At 43.8% G+C, this 17,393-nt stretch overlaps 1 protein-coding gene across 2 annotated transcripts; it reads right to left on the bottom strand.

The window, feature by feature from the left end:
• Positions 1-4,180: 4,180 nt before the first annotated feature.
• On the bottom strand, positions 4,181-7,775 carry ptmab (prothymosin alpha b). 2 transcript variants are annotated; one of them, XM_079649035.1, is made up of 5 exons: positions 7,465-7,775; positions 5,338-5,403; positions 5,177-5,261; positions 5,008-5,093; positions 4,181-4,927 (listed from the first exon to the last, which is right to left on the bottom strand). In XM_079649035.1, the coding sequence occupies exons 1-5, from the start codon at positions 7,507-7,509 to the stop codon at positions 4,883-4,885; spliced, it is 327 nt and encodes a 108-aa protein (XP_079505161.1). In that variant the 5' UTR covers positions 7,510-7,775; the 3' UTR covers positions 4,181-4,882. The 2 variants fall into 2 exon arrangements, with proteins under 2 accessions (XP_079505161.1, XP_079505160.1); XM_079649034.1 differs by having other exon boundaries at positions 5,008-5,096; positions 7,465-7,749.
• Between the last annotated feature and the right edge of the window lie 9,618 nt (positions 7,776-17,393).

The following is a 17,393-nucleotide window of genomic DNA, read 5'->3' as shown; positions in this document are numbered from 1 at the left end:
CTCCACCTCCTCCCCATCCACCTCCTCTCAATCCACCTCCACCTCCTCCCCATCCACCTCAACTCCATCCACCTCCACCTCCTCTCCATCCACCTCCACCTCCTCCCCATCCACCTCCTCTCCATCCACCTCCTCTCCATCCACCTCCTCCCCATCCACCTCCTCTCCATCCACCTCCTCCCCATCCACCTCCTCCCCATCCACCTCCTCCCCATCCACCTCAACTCCATCCACCTCCACCTCCTCTCCATCCACCTCCACCTCCTCCCCATCCCCCTCCTCTCCATCCACCTCCTCTCCATCCACCTCCTCCCCATCCACCTCCTCTCCATCCACCTCCTCTCCATCCACCTCCTCACCATCCACCTCCTCTCCATCCACCTCCTCTCCATCCATCTCCTCCCCATCCACCTCCTCTCCATCCACCTCCTCTCCATCCACCTCCTCTCCATCCATCTCCTCCCCATCCACCTCCTCTCCATCCACCTCCTCTCCATCCATCTCCTCCCCATCCACCTCCTCTCCATCCACCTCCTCTCCATCCACCTCCTCTCCATCCACCTCCTCTCCATCCACCTCCTCTCCATCCACCTCCTCTCCATCCACCTCCTCCCCATCCACCTCCTCTCCATCCACCTCCTCTCCATCCACCTTCTCTCCATCCACCTCCTCTCCATCCACCTCCTCTGCATCGCCAAAGACTTCACATTTATCATATGACATGTGTAGAAGTTGTTGATACAATGAATGTTCTTTAAACAAATCGAAGTCTCTCCTGATTGAAATATATATTGCACAGAATTGTTATTTCCCAACAAGGGGTGTTTGTGTTGTTCTATGTTAGTGTGGAAATACTCCATTCCAAGTGAGAGTGCAGCATTAGTCAGCCTTAGCATTAATCATGCTAATGCTCAACATTCAACACGTATTCACTTCATTGAAGTTATGTTACTGAGGTTAGACAGCTCACTTGATTTAAACACTAGTCTAGCTGTCTGCGTGTTACGGATGTCGGGACCTTTGAACAACATACGCAGGTTCATGTGGTTTGGGATTACAGCTGAACATAATCTCAACGTTTCTGATCCTCACACGTTCAGTCAGAAGGATCATCTCCACGTACGAACACTTTCCCATAATACCAACATTAAAACTATGTGTTACCAACAACATGTACCTCGCGTACGTGAAGTAAAGTACTCTGGATTCAGGTCGTTTATTTTTAACACGTATTTATATGCTTTCATCTGCAAGCTACGTTTGATTCTGCATCGTATTTGATAAAGGTTGGGTAACACTTGTTAAGTTATATTAAAGCAACATGTTGTTTAAGTTAAGTAACTTGATGTGGGAAGTAACTAAGTACATTTACTCAAGTACTACGGGACTTTACTTTAGTATTTCCATGTGTTGCTTCTGTGTACTTCTACTCCTCTACAGTTCAGAGGTACATGGTGTACTTTGACTCCACTACATGTATTTATACCTTTAGTTACTTCACAGATGTGGATGAATGATGTGAAATCTAATCAAGTGTTAAATCAGACTTTAGTTCCACCTGGAGTAAATCCACCAGCTACCCTGCAGTATACAAAGTCATTCAGACTAGCTGCACCTTTACCAGCTTTGAGAACACTTTCATGATCAATCATTATAAAACATATCATATCTATTATTCTGAAATGGACCAATCTGCACAATGACTACTTTTACTGTAACAGAGTATTCCTACACTCTGGTACTTCTACTTTTACTCAAGTACAAGATCTGAGTACTTCTACTTTTACTCAAGAACAAGATCTGAGTACTTCTACTTTTACTCAAGTACAAGATCTGAGTACTTCTACTTTTACTCAAGTACAAGATCTGAGTACTTCTACTTTTACTCAAGTACAAGATCTGAGTACTTCTACTTTTACTCAAGAACAAGATCTGAGTACTTCTACTTTTACTCAAGTACAAGATTTGAGTACTTCTACTTTTACTCAAGAACAAGATCTGAGTACTTCTACTTTTACTCGAGTACAAGATCTGAGTACTTCTACTTTTACTAAGTACAACCCTGAGTACTTCTACTTTTACTCAAGTACAAGATCTGAGTACTTCTACTTTTACTCAAGTACAAGATCTGAGTACTTCTACTTTTACTAAAGTACAAGATCTGAGTACTTCTACTTTTACTAAGTACAAGATCTGAGTACTTCTACTTTTACTCAAGTACAAGATCTGAGTACTTCTACTTTTACTCAAGTAAAAGATCTGAGTACTTCTACTTTTACTCAAGAACAAGATCCGAGTACTTCTACTTTTACTCAAGTACAAGACCTGAGTACTTCTACTTTTACTCAAGAACAAGATCCGAGTACTTCTACTTTTACTCAAGAACAAGATCCGAGTACTTCTACTTTTACTCAAGAACAAGATCTGAGTACTTCTACTTTTACTCAAGAACAAGATCCGAGTACTTCTACTTTTACTCAAGTACAAGATCTGAGTACTTCTACTTTTACTCAAGTACAAAATCTCAATACTCGTCCCACCTTTGTAAAGTATGGGTAATATTCCCTCAAAGAAATACTAGTAGATAAAACTATCGATGGTTGAAGAAGTACTCAGTCGTACTTCAATAAAAAAGTAGAATACAGTAAGTTAAAAATACTTCACTGCCAGTTCAAGTATTGTATACATTTACTTAAATGTAAAATGTTGTCATTCTGAAAGTGCTATTTAAAATATATTCATCAAAGTTAAGTAATGTGTTTATTATTATGCACCAGGGACGTGCACAGGTACGAGCTAATGTTGCCCGGGCAACGGCCCGTTTGGCTGACCTGCCCCTCTGGAGAGAGCGAGAGTTTGTTTTTCTTTTTTCTGTTGTGGCCGAATCAACATGATGAGCCCACAATTAGTATTGTAGCGTCTCGCTGCGGGAAACACACTCTGTCAGCGCTGTCATCTGCCGGTGCGTTAAGACCACCTCAGTGTCGGATTTTGAAAACTTGATTTTGAGTTGTCTCATGGCAGTTAGGGTATAAGGGACAAACCAGGGGACTTTACTTCCTCTTGATACCGTCGGTTATTTACAAAAAAAAAACTAAATATAGCCTACTTGTTGTTATTGTGCTTCTGTCTTTCTGTGTCTTTTCATCCGTAAACTCCCTCAACGCTCGCTCTCTTTTCTTGATCGCCCTCTCACGGGTGAACAGTTCACTGTCCCGCTTCACTGTAGGATTTCTGCCATGTCTCTACCACTTTAGTTTGACCATCTCTGTTACTAAGTTATGGAATACTAAATAAATAAGTAATTATATACCTTACCGTTACTACGCTCATAAAGAATAAGAATAATGCGTATTGAACTGGTTTCATTAATTAGTGAGTTTATTTAAGGTAATTAGTTAGAGGCCCTATTTTATCAGTATGTCTGGACTGCAGTTACAATGGTCAAACTACATTAGAAAAGAATTGTCCCCATTTTGTATTTAATAGTTACTAACCTTAGACTTTTTTGATGAGATATGGACCGCAAAAAAAAAATGTCAATGGTTTTCATTTTTAAAATCAAGTTACCGAATGAAAGTAGTCGCCTTAGCTTATTTTTTTATAAGATGTGAATTACTGTTCAATTTAGTTGATGTAATAATAGTTTGGTTTCTTTTACATTAAAAACAAGTTACAATTTTCAAAAGGTCTTTTGTTTTTTATCGGGGGGAGGCCCTTTTTCCAGTTTAGAGCAATAGCCCCTCCAAATGTCTGTGCACGTCCCTGTTATGCACATTATGATATTGTCAAACTGAGGACGCCGGTTCGAGTCCTGCCTTCAAAATAAAAGCAGTGGAAGCAAAGATGTACTTAAAGTAGCTAAAGTACTCTGTGCAAAATGCTGTAATTCAGGATGTGCATCAATAATGTATTTTCCACTGATGCATGCACGAGATAAATATATATAAATATATATCTATATCTATATTTATAAGTGAAGTAGAATAACTGGATGAATGTACTTAATGTAGGAGAAGTACTGGTATAATGTACACACTTTGCATGTAAGGGTTGCTTATACTGATGCACTGAAATGGTAATACTATAGTACTTCACACGTGTACTCCAGCTGCAGTACTGACCCTCGCCCCGTGGCCCTGGACGTCTCTGTGAGGAAGAAACAAGCAGAGACACAAAGTACAACTCACAAAATAAAAGTCCGGTTTATTGTCAAACAACAAACTTCGCACGTACATCAAAACAGGCCGTCGTGAAACAAAAACAGAAAACAGGAAAAGCAAAGCAGCTCTTCCCTCTGGCCTCCCCCCCCCCCCCATACAAACAGACTAGTTATGGTACAGCTAAAGTACATACATGACATTTACTGGAATGCTCTGAGTTCAACGGCTTCGAGAGGTTCGTCTTCTGGGTTTGTTTTCTGCTGAGATATCGTAACGCGGTCAACCAAGTCAAATCTCTTCCTTAACGAAGCACCGATGTGGTCGGACGAGATCGCTGCCGAGTGAGAAACTGACCCCCCCCCCCTCCGAACAATATGTACAAAAATATAAAATGTAAATAAAAATACAAACAAATTCTCCTTTGTGTTGTTGTTGTTGAAGAGAAGCCGGATTTCTGGGTCCATGTGTTGGCTCTAAAAAATTAGTTTTGCGGGGGATACGTGTGTGTGTGTGTGTGTGTGTGTGTGTGTGTGTGTGTGTGTGTGTGTGTGTTGAACTCTACTTGCTAATGACCATGTTGGAATTTTTTTTAACTTTATTATTATTTGAATTTCTTTTTGAATCAGTCCTCCCGCCCCTCAAGCTGCGACGAATGAAAACGGTCGCAGGCGGAGAAGCAGGAAGTGATTCAGCGGGAAGTCGCGGGCGAGGGAAACACATCAATCGTCGTCCTCGGTTTTCTGCTTCTTGGGGTCAACGTCGTCCTGAGGGAAGAGAAGAAGAAGGGTTCAGTTAAAGGCTCCCGATTGGTCGGATTATCATTGATGAAGGTCGGGGGTCGCACCTCATCGTCGTCATCGTCGTCGTCAGCAGGCCGTTTTGTGCCGCCCTCGAGTTCATCGTCATCGTCCTCCTCGTCTTCCTCATCGCCTGCTGGAAGAGATCAATTAGCTTTTTGCACAACTTTCAGAAAACCTTTCAATCCTGAAAAATCACAGAATATTTTAGCTTACCTTCTACGTCATCTTCCTCCTCCTCCTCATCCACTTCATCATCATCTTCATCATCTACCTCGGGCTCGCCGTTCTCCTCATTCTCCTGGAAAACCAAAATAAAGTCAACTTCCTGGGTCTCTGCTCTGAAGTGAACGTGAGAGCAGAGGAACGTCGGGTACCTTTCCGTTGGTGGCGGTCTCCTTCCCGTTCTCCTTGTCCTCCAGGAGCTTCTTCTCCTTCAGGTCCTGCAGGAAACCAGAGGGGAAACTCAATGAATCCAAAAAGAGATTCTGCTTCTCAAACTCTTCCAGGCTGCCCTTCTACCTAATGGCCTAGTTAGGAGCCCTGGTGCATGCTGGGAGATCTGTTCAGCCCTGTCAGAGTGAAGCCTTCCTGTTTAAACTCCATATTGCTCTCTGAGAACCTCCCCCATCCTCCTCCCCCTCCAATGTGCTGTAATCTGATACTTTGATGTGGCCCCGGGGCACTCTGGGTATTGTAGTCTTCACCGGGCTGCCTGCGCCACCATATGTCACGAGACACGCCCGGCAGAGGCACTGCATATCCCAGGATGCACTGCTCCATTTAAAATAACACAGGAGGGCAACAGGGAGGGGGTGTGTGATGGAGGAGGAGGGGGGGAGCTGCTGGTTGTAACGGAGAGACAATAGAGACGACACATGGCAGGCGAGAGAAGAGAGAGTAACGCAGGCACCGATACACACACACACCGTCTCAAACACACCGTCACACACACACACACCCACCGTCTCAAACACACACACGGCTGCTTTGCGCCCTATATACAGGGAGAAGCGCGTAATAGCGCGCCGTTTCCTCGTTGTGTCGCCGCGGTCCGTTCGCAGCCTTTTATCCCCTCGGCACACATGCCCTGTTGATTAATGACTTTACATAATCTTATTGCTTAAAATCCATTAAGCTGTTTAGGAGCATCGGCTGCTCCTCGGCGGGAGACAAATGGGGCTGAGTGGAGCTCTCTCTCTCTCTCTCACACAGACTGTGCGTAAAAAGGCGCTTGTGCGTAAAAACGCTCCAAACTATAAATAGTGTTAGCAGGCATCCCGGATTATCAGCTCTAATACCGGGCCCAACTTTTCCCTCTCCACCTTCTCCATATGCTCCCTCGTCATAATCACTCGTCATGATTCAGCTGCGGGGCTCGCTGCTGCTCTCAGCCCGGGGACCGGACTCCATGATATGAAAGTTTTACCCGGAGTGATCCAAAGTCCACGAACTGCACGAACATTAACATTTGGGACAGAGATAGGTGGATGGAAGGAGGAAACGGAGCACAAAGAGGGGGGAAACCAGCACCGTCACATCACACCTCAACAGGACGGACGGACGGACACACACACACACGGGAGAGAAGTGGGCTGCAATACAGAAAAGGGAGACAAACTTTCCCCCTGAGACAGAAGCGCGCTCTGCAAACATGCTTGAAAACGCAGAAGAAGAAGCGGAAGCCGCGGAGCTGCGCGTCCTCTCCGGCAACCGGAGGCTGGACGACCTTCCTGTGTCGGTAAACAAACCGGGTCTGACGGAGCAGGCAGGCCCGTCGGTGCCTTTTAAAAACAAACGTGAAGCGACCTAAAGACAGCTGGCACAGCAGAGTGGACATTACGCACAGCCAAACCTCCATTCAAACCGACTTTATACAGCCCCGGAGCCCATCCGCACCTCCGCGGCTCAGCTCCGGATCGCTCTCCTGATCAAACTAACCCCGGGGTAAAATCGTGTCTCTTAAAACTGGACGCGGGATTTGCTTTGGAAGGAATTAATTGGCATTAACCAGCCGGGAACCTGGAGTGAATAGGCGCGTCATTTGGGCATTTAGAGCCGGGGATAAAGAGCCATAAAGCGGGGAGAGCGCGGCGGAGAGCCGGCTGTTTGGGACGGATGGCGTTAAAAAAAAATGATGAGATTGTTGGCATGTTGACTGTTTGACACCGACACATGCAGCCCGGTCCGGAGGAGGGGAACCGAGCCTCGGGATAAACAAAGAACCCGCGCGAGCTGTTCCTCTCCGGACAATGAGACGCGTTTCCATGATGAGGTGCCGAGACCCCCGCTTTCAATCTGGACTATTTCCCATCAAGTGTTTGGAGAAAAAAACGTGAACACCGGCTGTTCCCCGGTCTCTCTGCCCCCCGGTGTCCCGCAGGCTTGTGAGTCCGAATGAGCGCGAAGCGACGACGAAACATTAAAATAAAATTATCTAGGTTACAGCCTGGAGAAGCTTCATCCTGTGTGATGGAGACCCAGAGGGGGGTGAGGAGGCTTACCTTGGCAGAGATATCCGACCCGGAGTCCACTTTTGTGTCTGCCATTGTTTTAGTAGAATAAAATAAATGACGGCTACAAATGAAAGGTTGAATAAAGTAAACCCCTCTCCTCGGTGAGTGGATCAATCAGGTTTATATTGTGCCAGTGGCCAACGCTGCTGACGGCAGAGCCTTTAATATAGACTGGTGGGCGGGGTCCAGAGGAGGCAGCTGCTCGTTGATTGGCTGAGAGCTCCACAGAGGTGTTCTCTTCGCGCGTTGGAGTGGAACAATGGGTCGAATTTCTAAACCCGGAGGCCACGCCCCCCTCCTGTCCGTCGCTGCAACCGTCCCTTTCTCCACTAAAAAACAATAACCCACACCGATTAAACGGGACAATAACGGACTAAATCACACAGCTGTCCCCCCCCCCCCCCCCCCACACACACAGGGCAGCCGACGCATTCCCACCGAATCACGCAGTAAATATATCGAATGGGTTGACGTAAGTGTCACGATTTGATTGATTGATGTTCATCTGGTCGAGTCAAGCGGCTTCTCCCGCCCACCGGAGAACAGCGAGGCAACAACTCTTCAAACATGGAGGGGGGGGGGGGGGGTGACGGACTTCAGTGGATTAACGGAACGTTGCTGTTCCCTTATGGAACGTTGGTGTATCATTTTCAGACGCTGGTGTATCTTTTATGGAACGTTACTGTATCTCTTTCAAAGAGCTGTCCGTCAACATCAAAGGCTCGCAGTGTTTCACCGCCGCCATGTCTCACAGCTCCTCGCGCCCCTCCCCTCTTCATCTCTGTATCTGCGCACTTGACGCTTTTTTTTTTTTTTACATAACAATCCATAAATTCGTGCCCCAAGGTCGATACACGAATAAAACAACACATCGTATTTGAACATCTACAGTGTGGTGAGGGGTGCTTCAGTGAGCGGGGTGCACAACAGTGGCCTCATTTCCTCCCCCATTGTTAGAAGAAGAAACCCACGAGAAAAAGCCCCGTCGTGGGAGGAGGGAGAGATTTAAAAAAAAAAAAAAAAGGCAGTGCGACATAACAGAACATGCGATGAGACAAGGTGCGAGAACATACTTCTGTGCTCATGAACTGACACGCATTCTTATGAAACACAAGGGCAAACACGTATTTGTTTCCTTACCGAGTTTTGTACACATGGCTTTTACAAGCTGAATATGAGAAGGACAAAGCGGCAAAAAAAGGCATCCGCCATTGCTCGCTGTGGACGGGGGGGATGGGAGTGATCCGGTAACAGCAGCTTCACATTCTGCCCTGATGACGCACTCGCAGCTGAGCACGACTCCCATTGGTCAGCTGAGTGGAATAAACACGGCTATGGCGCTGATTGGCTGCCACCGACGTCCGTCAATTCAAACTGGGCTTATTGCAAACAGCGGGCCTGGACTCTGGATCCGGAGCGTGTTGAGAAGCAGAAGTGTAGAGTTTCACTTCAGGCTTTTACATGTTCACCTTTCCCATTTGCTACCCTTTGTTTTTACAGGCATGATCTCCGCGAGCCGTGTTCAGTATGTGCTGCTGTGTGGAAAAGTCTCTTAGTGTTTCTTAAGGATGTTTTTTTATAAAATACTGAAGCACCAGGGTGTCCAGGACAGCAGTAGGTGATCCTTCAGAACCAAACTCTGCCTCCCAACTGCCTCCATCTGACCGTGTTTTGAGTGTCTGCTACATTCACACACAAATTAACAAGTTTATTTTTAAATTCCCACATGCAGATTTTAATTTCATGCTAATTTGTTGTGTTGCGGCGAGCAGGGTGGAAACAGAAAATAAAGCAAATAGGTGAAACAGTTTTTAACGGTGACACAAAGTTACTTTTGTTTGTTTTTTATTGGCAATTTGGGCAAGTTGACTCGTGTCACTCAACCTTCACCCTAAAACTGTTCTCACTGAGTCACTGGTGACAAACTGAAGCCATTGGTCTGAGTTTTAATTTCGTTTTCTGTTTTACGGCCACTTTAAAGACACGTTTCTCCATTTCAATTATTACTGCAGATAATATATATATATAGAATAGTATCTTCTTTGGTATTACCCTATCCTTATATTGCACATTCTCTTATTTTTAATTCATAAACTTGGCCTTTTTAAAATATTAATGAGTGTATTTTTTACACATTTCAACACGTACACTCAGTTTGCACCAGTCAATACATCTTTCTTTTTGCGGGTATGGCCACGCTTTCAGAGACATTCAACTACTGATGGACTGAGTTTCTGAGTTGCACATAAGTGACCTGCTCCATCGAAATCAGTCGCATTGACACGAAGACACATTTTGAGCTGTATACCCAGCTGGAGAGAGGAGAGTCCTAGCTTTCTAATGATATCAGGATTGTTGTTGTTCTCCAAATATTAAGCAACATATGTCACATTATATAATGACTGTCACCGAGTCACCATTTTGAGAAAAAGGTCTTCAAAGTTTCCTCTTCTCTGGAATCCATCGATCTGATTGGTTATTAGCAAATGATCAGAGTACTACGGAGGGAAGATATTTTCGTTTGGATTACTGGTCAGGGGGAAGCTTGTGTGTGTGTGTGTGTGTGTGTGTGTGTGTGCGTGTGTGTGTGTGTGTGTGTGTGTGTGCGTGCGTGCGTGTGTGCGTGTGTGTGTGTGATTTTGCGTTTGTGTGTATTGTGTTTGTTTCCCGGGGAAAACCCTCACGGGAAACACCGGCTGTTGTTCTGCCTGCAGTGACGTCAAGTTACTCCGTTCTCCGCTTGTAATGATGCCGTCACAAGCTTCAAAGTTGTATTTATCATCTGAATTTGCCGAAACAAGTTTCATATTCTGAAAGCCAAGACTTTGTTTGATTTATTTAAAATCAAACAAAACACCCTAACCCCGAAAAACTATTTTTTTACGCAAATCCACGTTTATTTTGAAATGAGCCGTTGAGACTTCCGAGTGATTTCCATAGAGCGGGTCACAAATGTACTTCTCCTTATCTGGTTAAATGAAGGTTAAATACAGAATAACAAAATAGGAGGGATGACTGAGCCGCTGCAGATAATACTCCCTGTCGTCGGCATTCTTTGTAGAATCGCTGCTAAAATCCTCTTTAATGCATAGGTTTGTAGTCCCTGGATCTTTTTGTTCATAAATCTGGGTTTAGGGAATATAAAAAGTTGCAGCTGCTTTTGATGCTAGTTATTTAAAACATGGGGGTTTGTGCAAAATGTTAAAAGGTTTAACATTCAAGTATCTGCTCATATTGAACCTGGATTGAAGGGAACCAGAACTCAAAGTCTTTATCGACATATAGCTCCAGAGAAGTGCTTACATTGAAGATCTAAAGTCCCAGCCTCCTCCAGTCGAAGCAACATAAGAAAGAGAAAAGAATAAAGCGGGGAACGACGTCATGGTGGATGTCAAAAACAGGAATAACAATGAAAAAAGTCACACCTTTCCGTAGAAATGTGTAAACTAATCAAGAGGTTTCACTAAATGCCTGCCGGCGTGCTGGCGATTACAAGAAACCCAGCTTCTTCAGAACAAGATCATAAAATAAAAGAAGTCCAGACCACAGGTTTGCTCGTCCCTGTTTGTTCCGGCTGGTGTCGGCACCAAGGACCTGGACTCAGAATAAAGACCACAGAACATCTATAACCAGTGGTGGGCCGTCTCTGCTGGATCTGTAACCAATACAAGAAAGTGTGTGTGAAATGTTTTTCATTCATATTTAGTTATACGTTTGAATATAATATCCTCAAAATGAAGTGAGGTTTTGTTAAGGCTGAACTGGAATTCCCTAAATCAAAAAGTCACTTGAACCCCTCTCAGTTATTTTAGTTTTAGCACAACAGATACCGCTAGCCTTTTGTTGAAAGACAACACATCTGATTGGTAATAAGCATGAGTGACGGATTCATCAGCCAATCAGATGCTGATGTTCAATGACAGCGTCGTGAGCTAAACTTCTGTCATGAACTTCCTTCGTAGCATCGACTTTATTTACAAGTGACGGGTGAGCACGTTACTATTCGCCTCATTTTAGAGCGACGTGAGAGTGCACGATGTCACAAGTTTAATAATAGATTACTTCATTGATCAATGTTGGGTCATTTCGTCTGCATTCAACCCTTATAGCTGACTGTTGTGATTGTTGAGAGACGGTTTGGCATAATGTGCGCGTTATTTGATTATGGCTGCGTTGGCTGGAACAGAGACGTGTAAAATGTGTGTATGTGCTTTTCAATTGTTTACTGAAGACCCCGTCTAAAGCCCCACGGTACGCCACATGTATATAACAATATCATCCATGCTGCTGCTTCTAGCGTTTGTTCCACAACAACTTCGTTAATTTGCTTTCAAACAGCAACAAGTCAATAATACGTTTAATTATACGGCCCAATATGACAAGTCACAAATGATTGTGTGCATTGCTTGTGGTCAGAGACATTTTCAAATCAAGAAACATCTTCACCAACTTGAGGGAAACCGCGTGTTTCTCCTGATGGAAGAGTTTTGGGCTGCTGTAGCGTATGTTTTGGACCTGTGGGCCACCGTAGTTTTCAGCATTAAAGGCCACAGGTTTAGCCAAAGTTGAACCGGCAGGGGGTCCAGGAGGCAGCTGGTGGGACAGAAGCTAAAACCAGCGTAAACAATGACTGGAGACTCAATGTGTGAGAGGAGGACGGATATCACCCGGGACGACACGTGGGAAAATAAAACATGTCCATAGAGAAGGAACGCATGCTTTTAGAAATATCTTGCATCACATGTTAGACGCTTTTACCCAAAGCGACTCACATACTCAATACTGAGGACAATCCCCACAGGAGCACTTTGGGGTGAAGTGTCTCAGGGACACAACGACATGCTGACTGCAGTGGGGTTTGAACCTGTGCTCCCCTGATCCCAACACCTACGCACTAGTCTACTGCGCCACACGCCTCAACTATAAAGACTGCTAGGGACTGAAAAGGCAATGTTTGTCTGTGCAGGGAGAAAAGTATTCACAAAAGACTAATAATCCAACCTTTAATGACCCTCCCCCAAAACTGTCTCAAAGACGAGGATAACATGTCGGTGCGTGCTCTTCAACATATTCCACATAATGAATGAAGCAAGTCGTAGCTAAAGGCAGTAAAGTAGCTGAGATGTATAATGCCGCAAAAAAGGGAAATGAAGGAAGCCTCAAGCGCCGCAAATGTGAACTTAAAAAAAAGAAAGTGTGCATTTTTGAAATATTTGGTTCATAAAAAAACCTCCCAATAGACAAATAATCCTACATTTTAATGTTGTGATTGTAATCGTTTATTTGAACCGGGACAGTGCACATCGATGAACACTTTAAAACAAAACACTGATTACAAGCGTAAATGAGCCGGATTTGAGCTTTGAGCTAATTTCCATCCGCGGTCCCGTCACACACAACATACAAGAACACGACATTTATATACAGAGCAAAAATAAATACATGACATGCAGGAAGAGCAAGAGCAGCAAGCATTAACCACCTGGCATTCACTCGAGAAACCTCTAAAACAAGCACAGAGGAAGCATGTGTTCTATACGCTTTTGAAAAATATGCAACATAATTTATAAAGCATTAAGTAATTATAGTTTGCATTTCAGCTCTCAGAGTAAAAGTATTTCACAAAATTGAACTGAAGAACTTACAGAGACGAAAGAGTCTTTTTATCTGTCCTCTGTTTCGATGCAAAACAAATCGATAAAGTCCAGAGCTGTAAGCTGAGTGTCAGAATGTAAAAGGAATGTCATCTCATTACTTTCTTTGTTATTACTTTAATATCAAATGCAATGCAAACAAATGAAGATATTTTTTACTGAAGTGTAAGACAACAGAACAATGTGACCTCGTGAAGAAACCAAGACATTTTATTGATTGGAAAACCTGCCTCTCGTTGATCAGATTCAGCCTCCAACACCTAGCCTGAAACACACGAGCTCACTACAGTTTAAAGAAGCATGAATACAATCTGAGCTGACGGGAGATTGAAAGCTGTTTTAGTTTAACACACACAAGCTCACACACACTGTCTGATGAACACACAGTGTCGTGGGTCCCTTGTCTTTCCATCGAGCCACTAGACGCCTTAAACAGACCGTTCTACCTCGTTTCTTTCCTTTAAGTACTCACAGTTTGAAGCGCTGCTTGGCCTCCGATGGTTTGGAAGATGTTGCGATGTGTTTGCTCAAAATAAAATAACAAACTTTTGCACATGCAACAAAGAAAATAGGCCTTTACAATCATCAGACGAAATAGGCAAAACTCAAATAAAATAACTTAGATATTCTTTCTTTCGTGATAATGCTTATAACTTCATAACTTAAAGGGTACTTGTAAGATTTGTACGTGTAGCACGTGTACGGTCACTGTGGCTTTAGCGCAGGCGCCGTGGGAATTGTAGTCCTTTATAGTGCGTTGACTACAGATGTTACAATTAGGTGGCCTTTCTTATAAAATCTAAATACTGGCTCTAACAGACAGGGTCACCTGCTGAATCAAAAACAGAACAAAAATGAAGCAAAGAAATTGAAAACCATGAAGCAGATTCTGGCAGAAGAGACAGATTCACACTGAAAGTATTAGAGAACAGAACAGCTGACAGAGACGAGAGAACAGCTGACCCACTCTGAATTTCCATCAAAAGTGAGAGTTATGAAAAAAAGTAATAATTATGAAGAAGTCAGATTTCTTAAAAAAAAAGTCAGATTTTGAAAAAGAAGTGCGAAACATGTAAAACGTCAGGAATATTTAAAAACTTTTATTTTTGAATAAACATTTTCTGGAATCTTGGAAAAAAAGTCAGAATTTAGAAAATAAAGTCAGATTGTTGTCAAAAAAGTCAGATAAAAAAAAAAAGTTCTAAACATGTGAAACGTCAGGAATAAAAAAATAAGTGGTATTTTTGAATAAAATGTTTTTCGAAACTTGGAAAAAACTGAAAATAGTCAGAATTTACAAAAATAAGACGAGAATTCTGAAAAAGATATCAAATGAAAAAAAGTATCAGGATTCTGGGATTTTTTAAAGAAGATGGTCAGGGCCATGTGTAAGAAAAGAAAAAAGATCTCATAAAGCAGATTCACTCTTAAAGTATTATCCTACATCTCAGAGAAGAGAGAACAGCTGATCCTTCACAACAAACATGCTCTGTTACACAGACATTGTTATCCTGCTCCACAATTTAAAGACAGCTGATGATGTCTTTTGTTAACTGTAAGGGAATACAGTTAGCTCTTCATGTATCCTGATTACATGTCATCTGTGTCCCAAAGCATGGCTGCTGCTGCTCTGTTTCTGGGTATACAGTCTCCTAAACAAGTCAAAGGGTTTAAGGGCTCAGTGTTGAAGAATGCTGTTGCCCTGATTCTAGAAAGAAAAACAAATCAGTATTCTGGGAATTTCTTTAAAAGATGGTTAGGGCCCATACAGCAGATTCCAGATCAGATTCACACTTAAAGTATTATCCTACAGAACAGAACAGCTGATCCTTTACAACAACTACTATATGCTCTTTTTAGGTTTTTACTGACACTGTAATCCTGTTAGAAATGCCCAATTTAAAATAAGGAAAAGTAATCCGACTACGTCTTTTTTTACTGTTACTGTAAAATAACAGTTACCTCTTGATGTTTCCTGTTACCCCGCGCGCCTGGCTGCTTATAGGCGAGTGTTTTTGGGTACGAGTCTCTTAAACAAGTCAAGAGGTTTGAACCCAGAGGCCCGAGTTCACTACGCGTCAATTGGTTGAACATCATTTGATTAACTGCGGATTTGTTTAGGAATCTGCACCATTGAAGTACAATATCAACTCTGACGGGTCTATGATCGCTTCTTAATCTCACGGCCCTGTCCCGTCCAGAGGCCCCCGTCCAGAGGCCCCCGTCCAGCAGCCCCCCGTCCAGCGGCCCCCCGTCCAGCGACCCCCGTCCAGAGGCCCCTGTCCAGCAGCCCCCCGTCCAGCGGCCCCCGTCCAGAGGCCCCCGTCCAGCAGCCCCCCGTCCAGCGGCCCCCGTCCAGAGGCCCCCGTCCAGCGGCCCCCCGTCCAGAGGCCCCCGTCCAGCGGCCCCCCGTCCAGAGGCCCCTGTCCAGCGGCCCCCGTCCAGCGGCCCCCCGTCCAGATGCCCCCGTCCAGAGGCCCCCGTCCAGCGGCCCCCCGTCCAGAGGCCCCCGTCCAGCAGCCCCCCGTCCAGCGGCCCCCGTCCAGCAGCCCCCCGTCCAGAGGCCCCCCGTCAAACACAGCTTTCAGGCCAAAGTTGTTCCAGTTAAACGACTAAGGTTTTTAGCTCCCGGGCCCCTAATGGGTTCATCTCAACATGCTTGGTGAAAGACCACTAATCCGGAAACCTGTTGGGGAAGGGTCTCTTTAAATATCACCTGCAGAACCATCAACACTGATAGTGGAGACTCTAGGTCAGGGGGGTCAAACTCAAGGCCCGGGGGCCAAATCCGGGCCGTGACTTCATTTGATGTGGCCCCACAAGAGCTCTGAAAGAATATAATATGTTTATTATACGGTTACAGGCCGATTTACAGAAGCACTTAGCTCATAAACTACATGTCCCACAATGCATCTGAAATATGACCAAAAAAAAAATCACTTTTTAAAAAAAAACTTTTTTTCCAGAATTTTGTTTTTAAATCTTTTCTTTTTAATATTCTCACTGAAGAGACTTTGCCCTAGACTTCTGCTTTCAGACGTAGTTAATTATGAAGTTATTACCCTATCCGATAATAATCCAATGCAGAGGCAATGAGGTAAGATAATACATTATTTTATATATATTAAATATTTATATAGTCTTAAAGTTACAACCGGCCCTTTGAGTGCAACCATAACGCTGATATGGCCCGTGATGAAATTGAGTTTGACCCCCCTGCTCTAGTGATAAGCTGAAAAGGAAATAAAAAGAAAACATTTGGTGCAAACTGCCTAAAAGTATTCGAGCATCTACTAAATTCTGCAGGTATATAAAAAAGTAATTACTGGATAAAACGTACACTTTGAATCAGACTTGTAGGATTTGGATATTCGCCTAAATTGGTGAATATATGTCGAGGAGGCTGTGGCGCAGTGGCCTAGTGCATTAGTGGTGTTGGGATCAGGGGAGCACAGGTTCAAACCCCACTGCAGTCAGCATGTCGTTGTGTCCCTGAGACACTTCACCCCAAAGTGCTCCAGTGGGGATTGTCCACAGTGTTGAGTATGGAAGTCACTTTGGATAAAAGCAAGTAGCATGTGATGTAATGATGAATACAATTAAAATCATGGCCTGTTCTGTAGCTGAGAGGCATTCTGAGATCCATTACTGGATATTAAAAGTGATTTTGAATAATGAATATCACAAATCTGAGAGGGCATGCACCGTAATGTGTAACTGACTGTGGGTCAGCTTTGTGTTAAAAATCAAACTTATATTTTCACTGCTTCCTCTTGTAAATCCTAGTAGTTGCCTTTTCTATATCACGTTGTGTTTCTTATATTAAAGCTCAAGTAAAGCAATGTGAACTCCACGTTGCTGCTACTTACAAATTAGTAATATCATATATCATATATCCAATCACTTGTATACAGACTCTTATTGCACTATGTGTATCTGTGTTATTGTGTTGCTCTGTTGGAGGAGCCTGTGACCTGTGGCACGTGTGACCAATAAAAGCCTTGAGCCTTAGAGGGTGCTGCACAGATCATTACTCTGCACCCTGGCTTCATCTGAATGAACACGTCAGATATAACGCAGCCTCGTCTTGCATGCTCTGCCTCAGAACTGCAGGCGCTTTTGAATATTAAACCACTCAGCTTTAAGCTCATGCATGAGTGGTGTTTAAACTGGAGTTTAAATATTTGCAGGCTGGGAGCTGACACTAATCCCGGTTCAGAGTTAATCCCAGCTGCTCGGGGATAAATCTGGTCTACAACGAGC

The sequence above is a fragment of the Notothenia rossii genome (genome assembly GCF_949606895.1).
Source record: "Notothenia rossii genome assembly, chromosome: 9".
In the NCBI taxonomy this organism is placed as follows: Eukaryota; Metazoa; Chordata; class Actinopteri; order Perciformes; family Nototheniidae; genus Notothenia; species Notothenia rossii.
The sequence above is the reverse complement of the archived record's forward strand: the minus strand, read 5'-3'. Positions and strand labels throughout refer to the sequence as shown.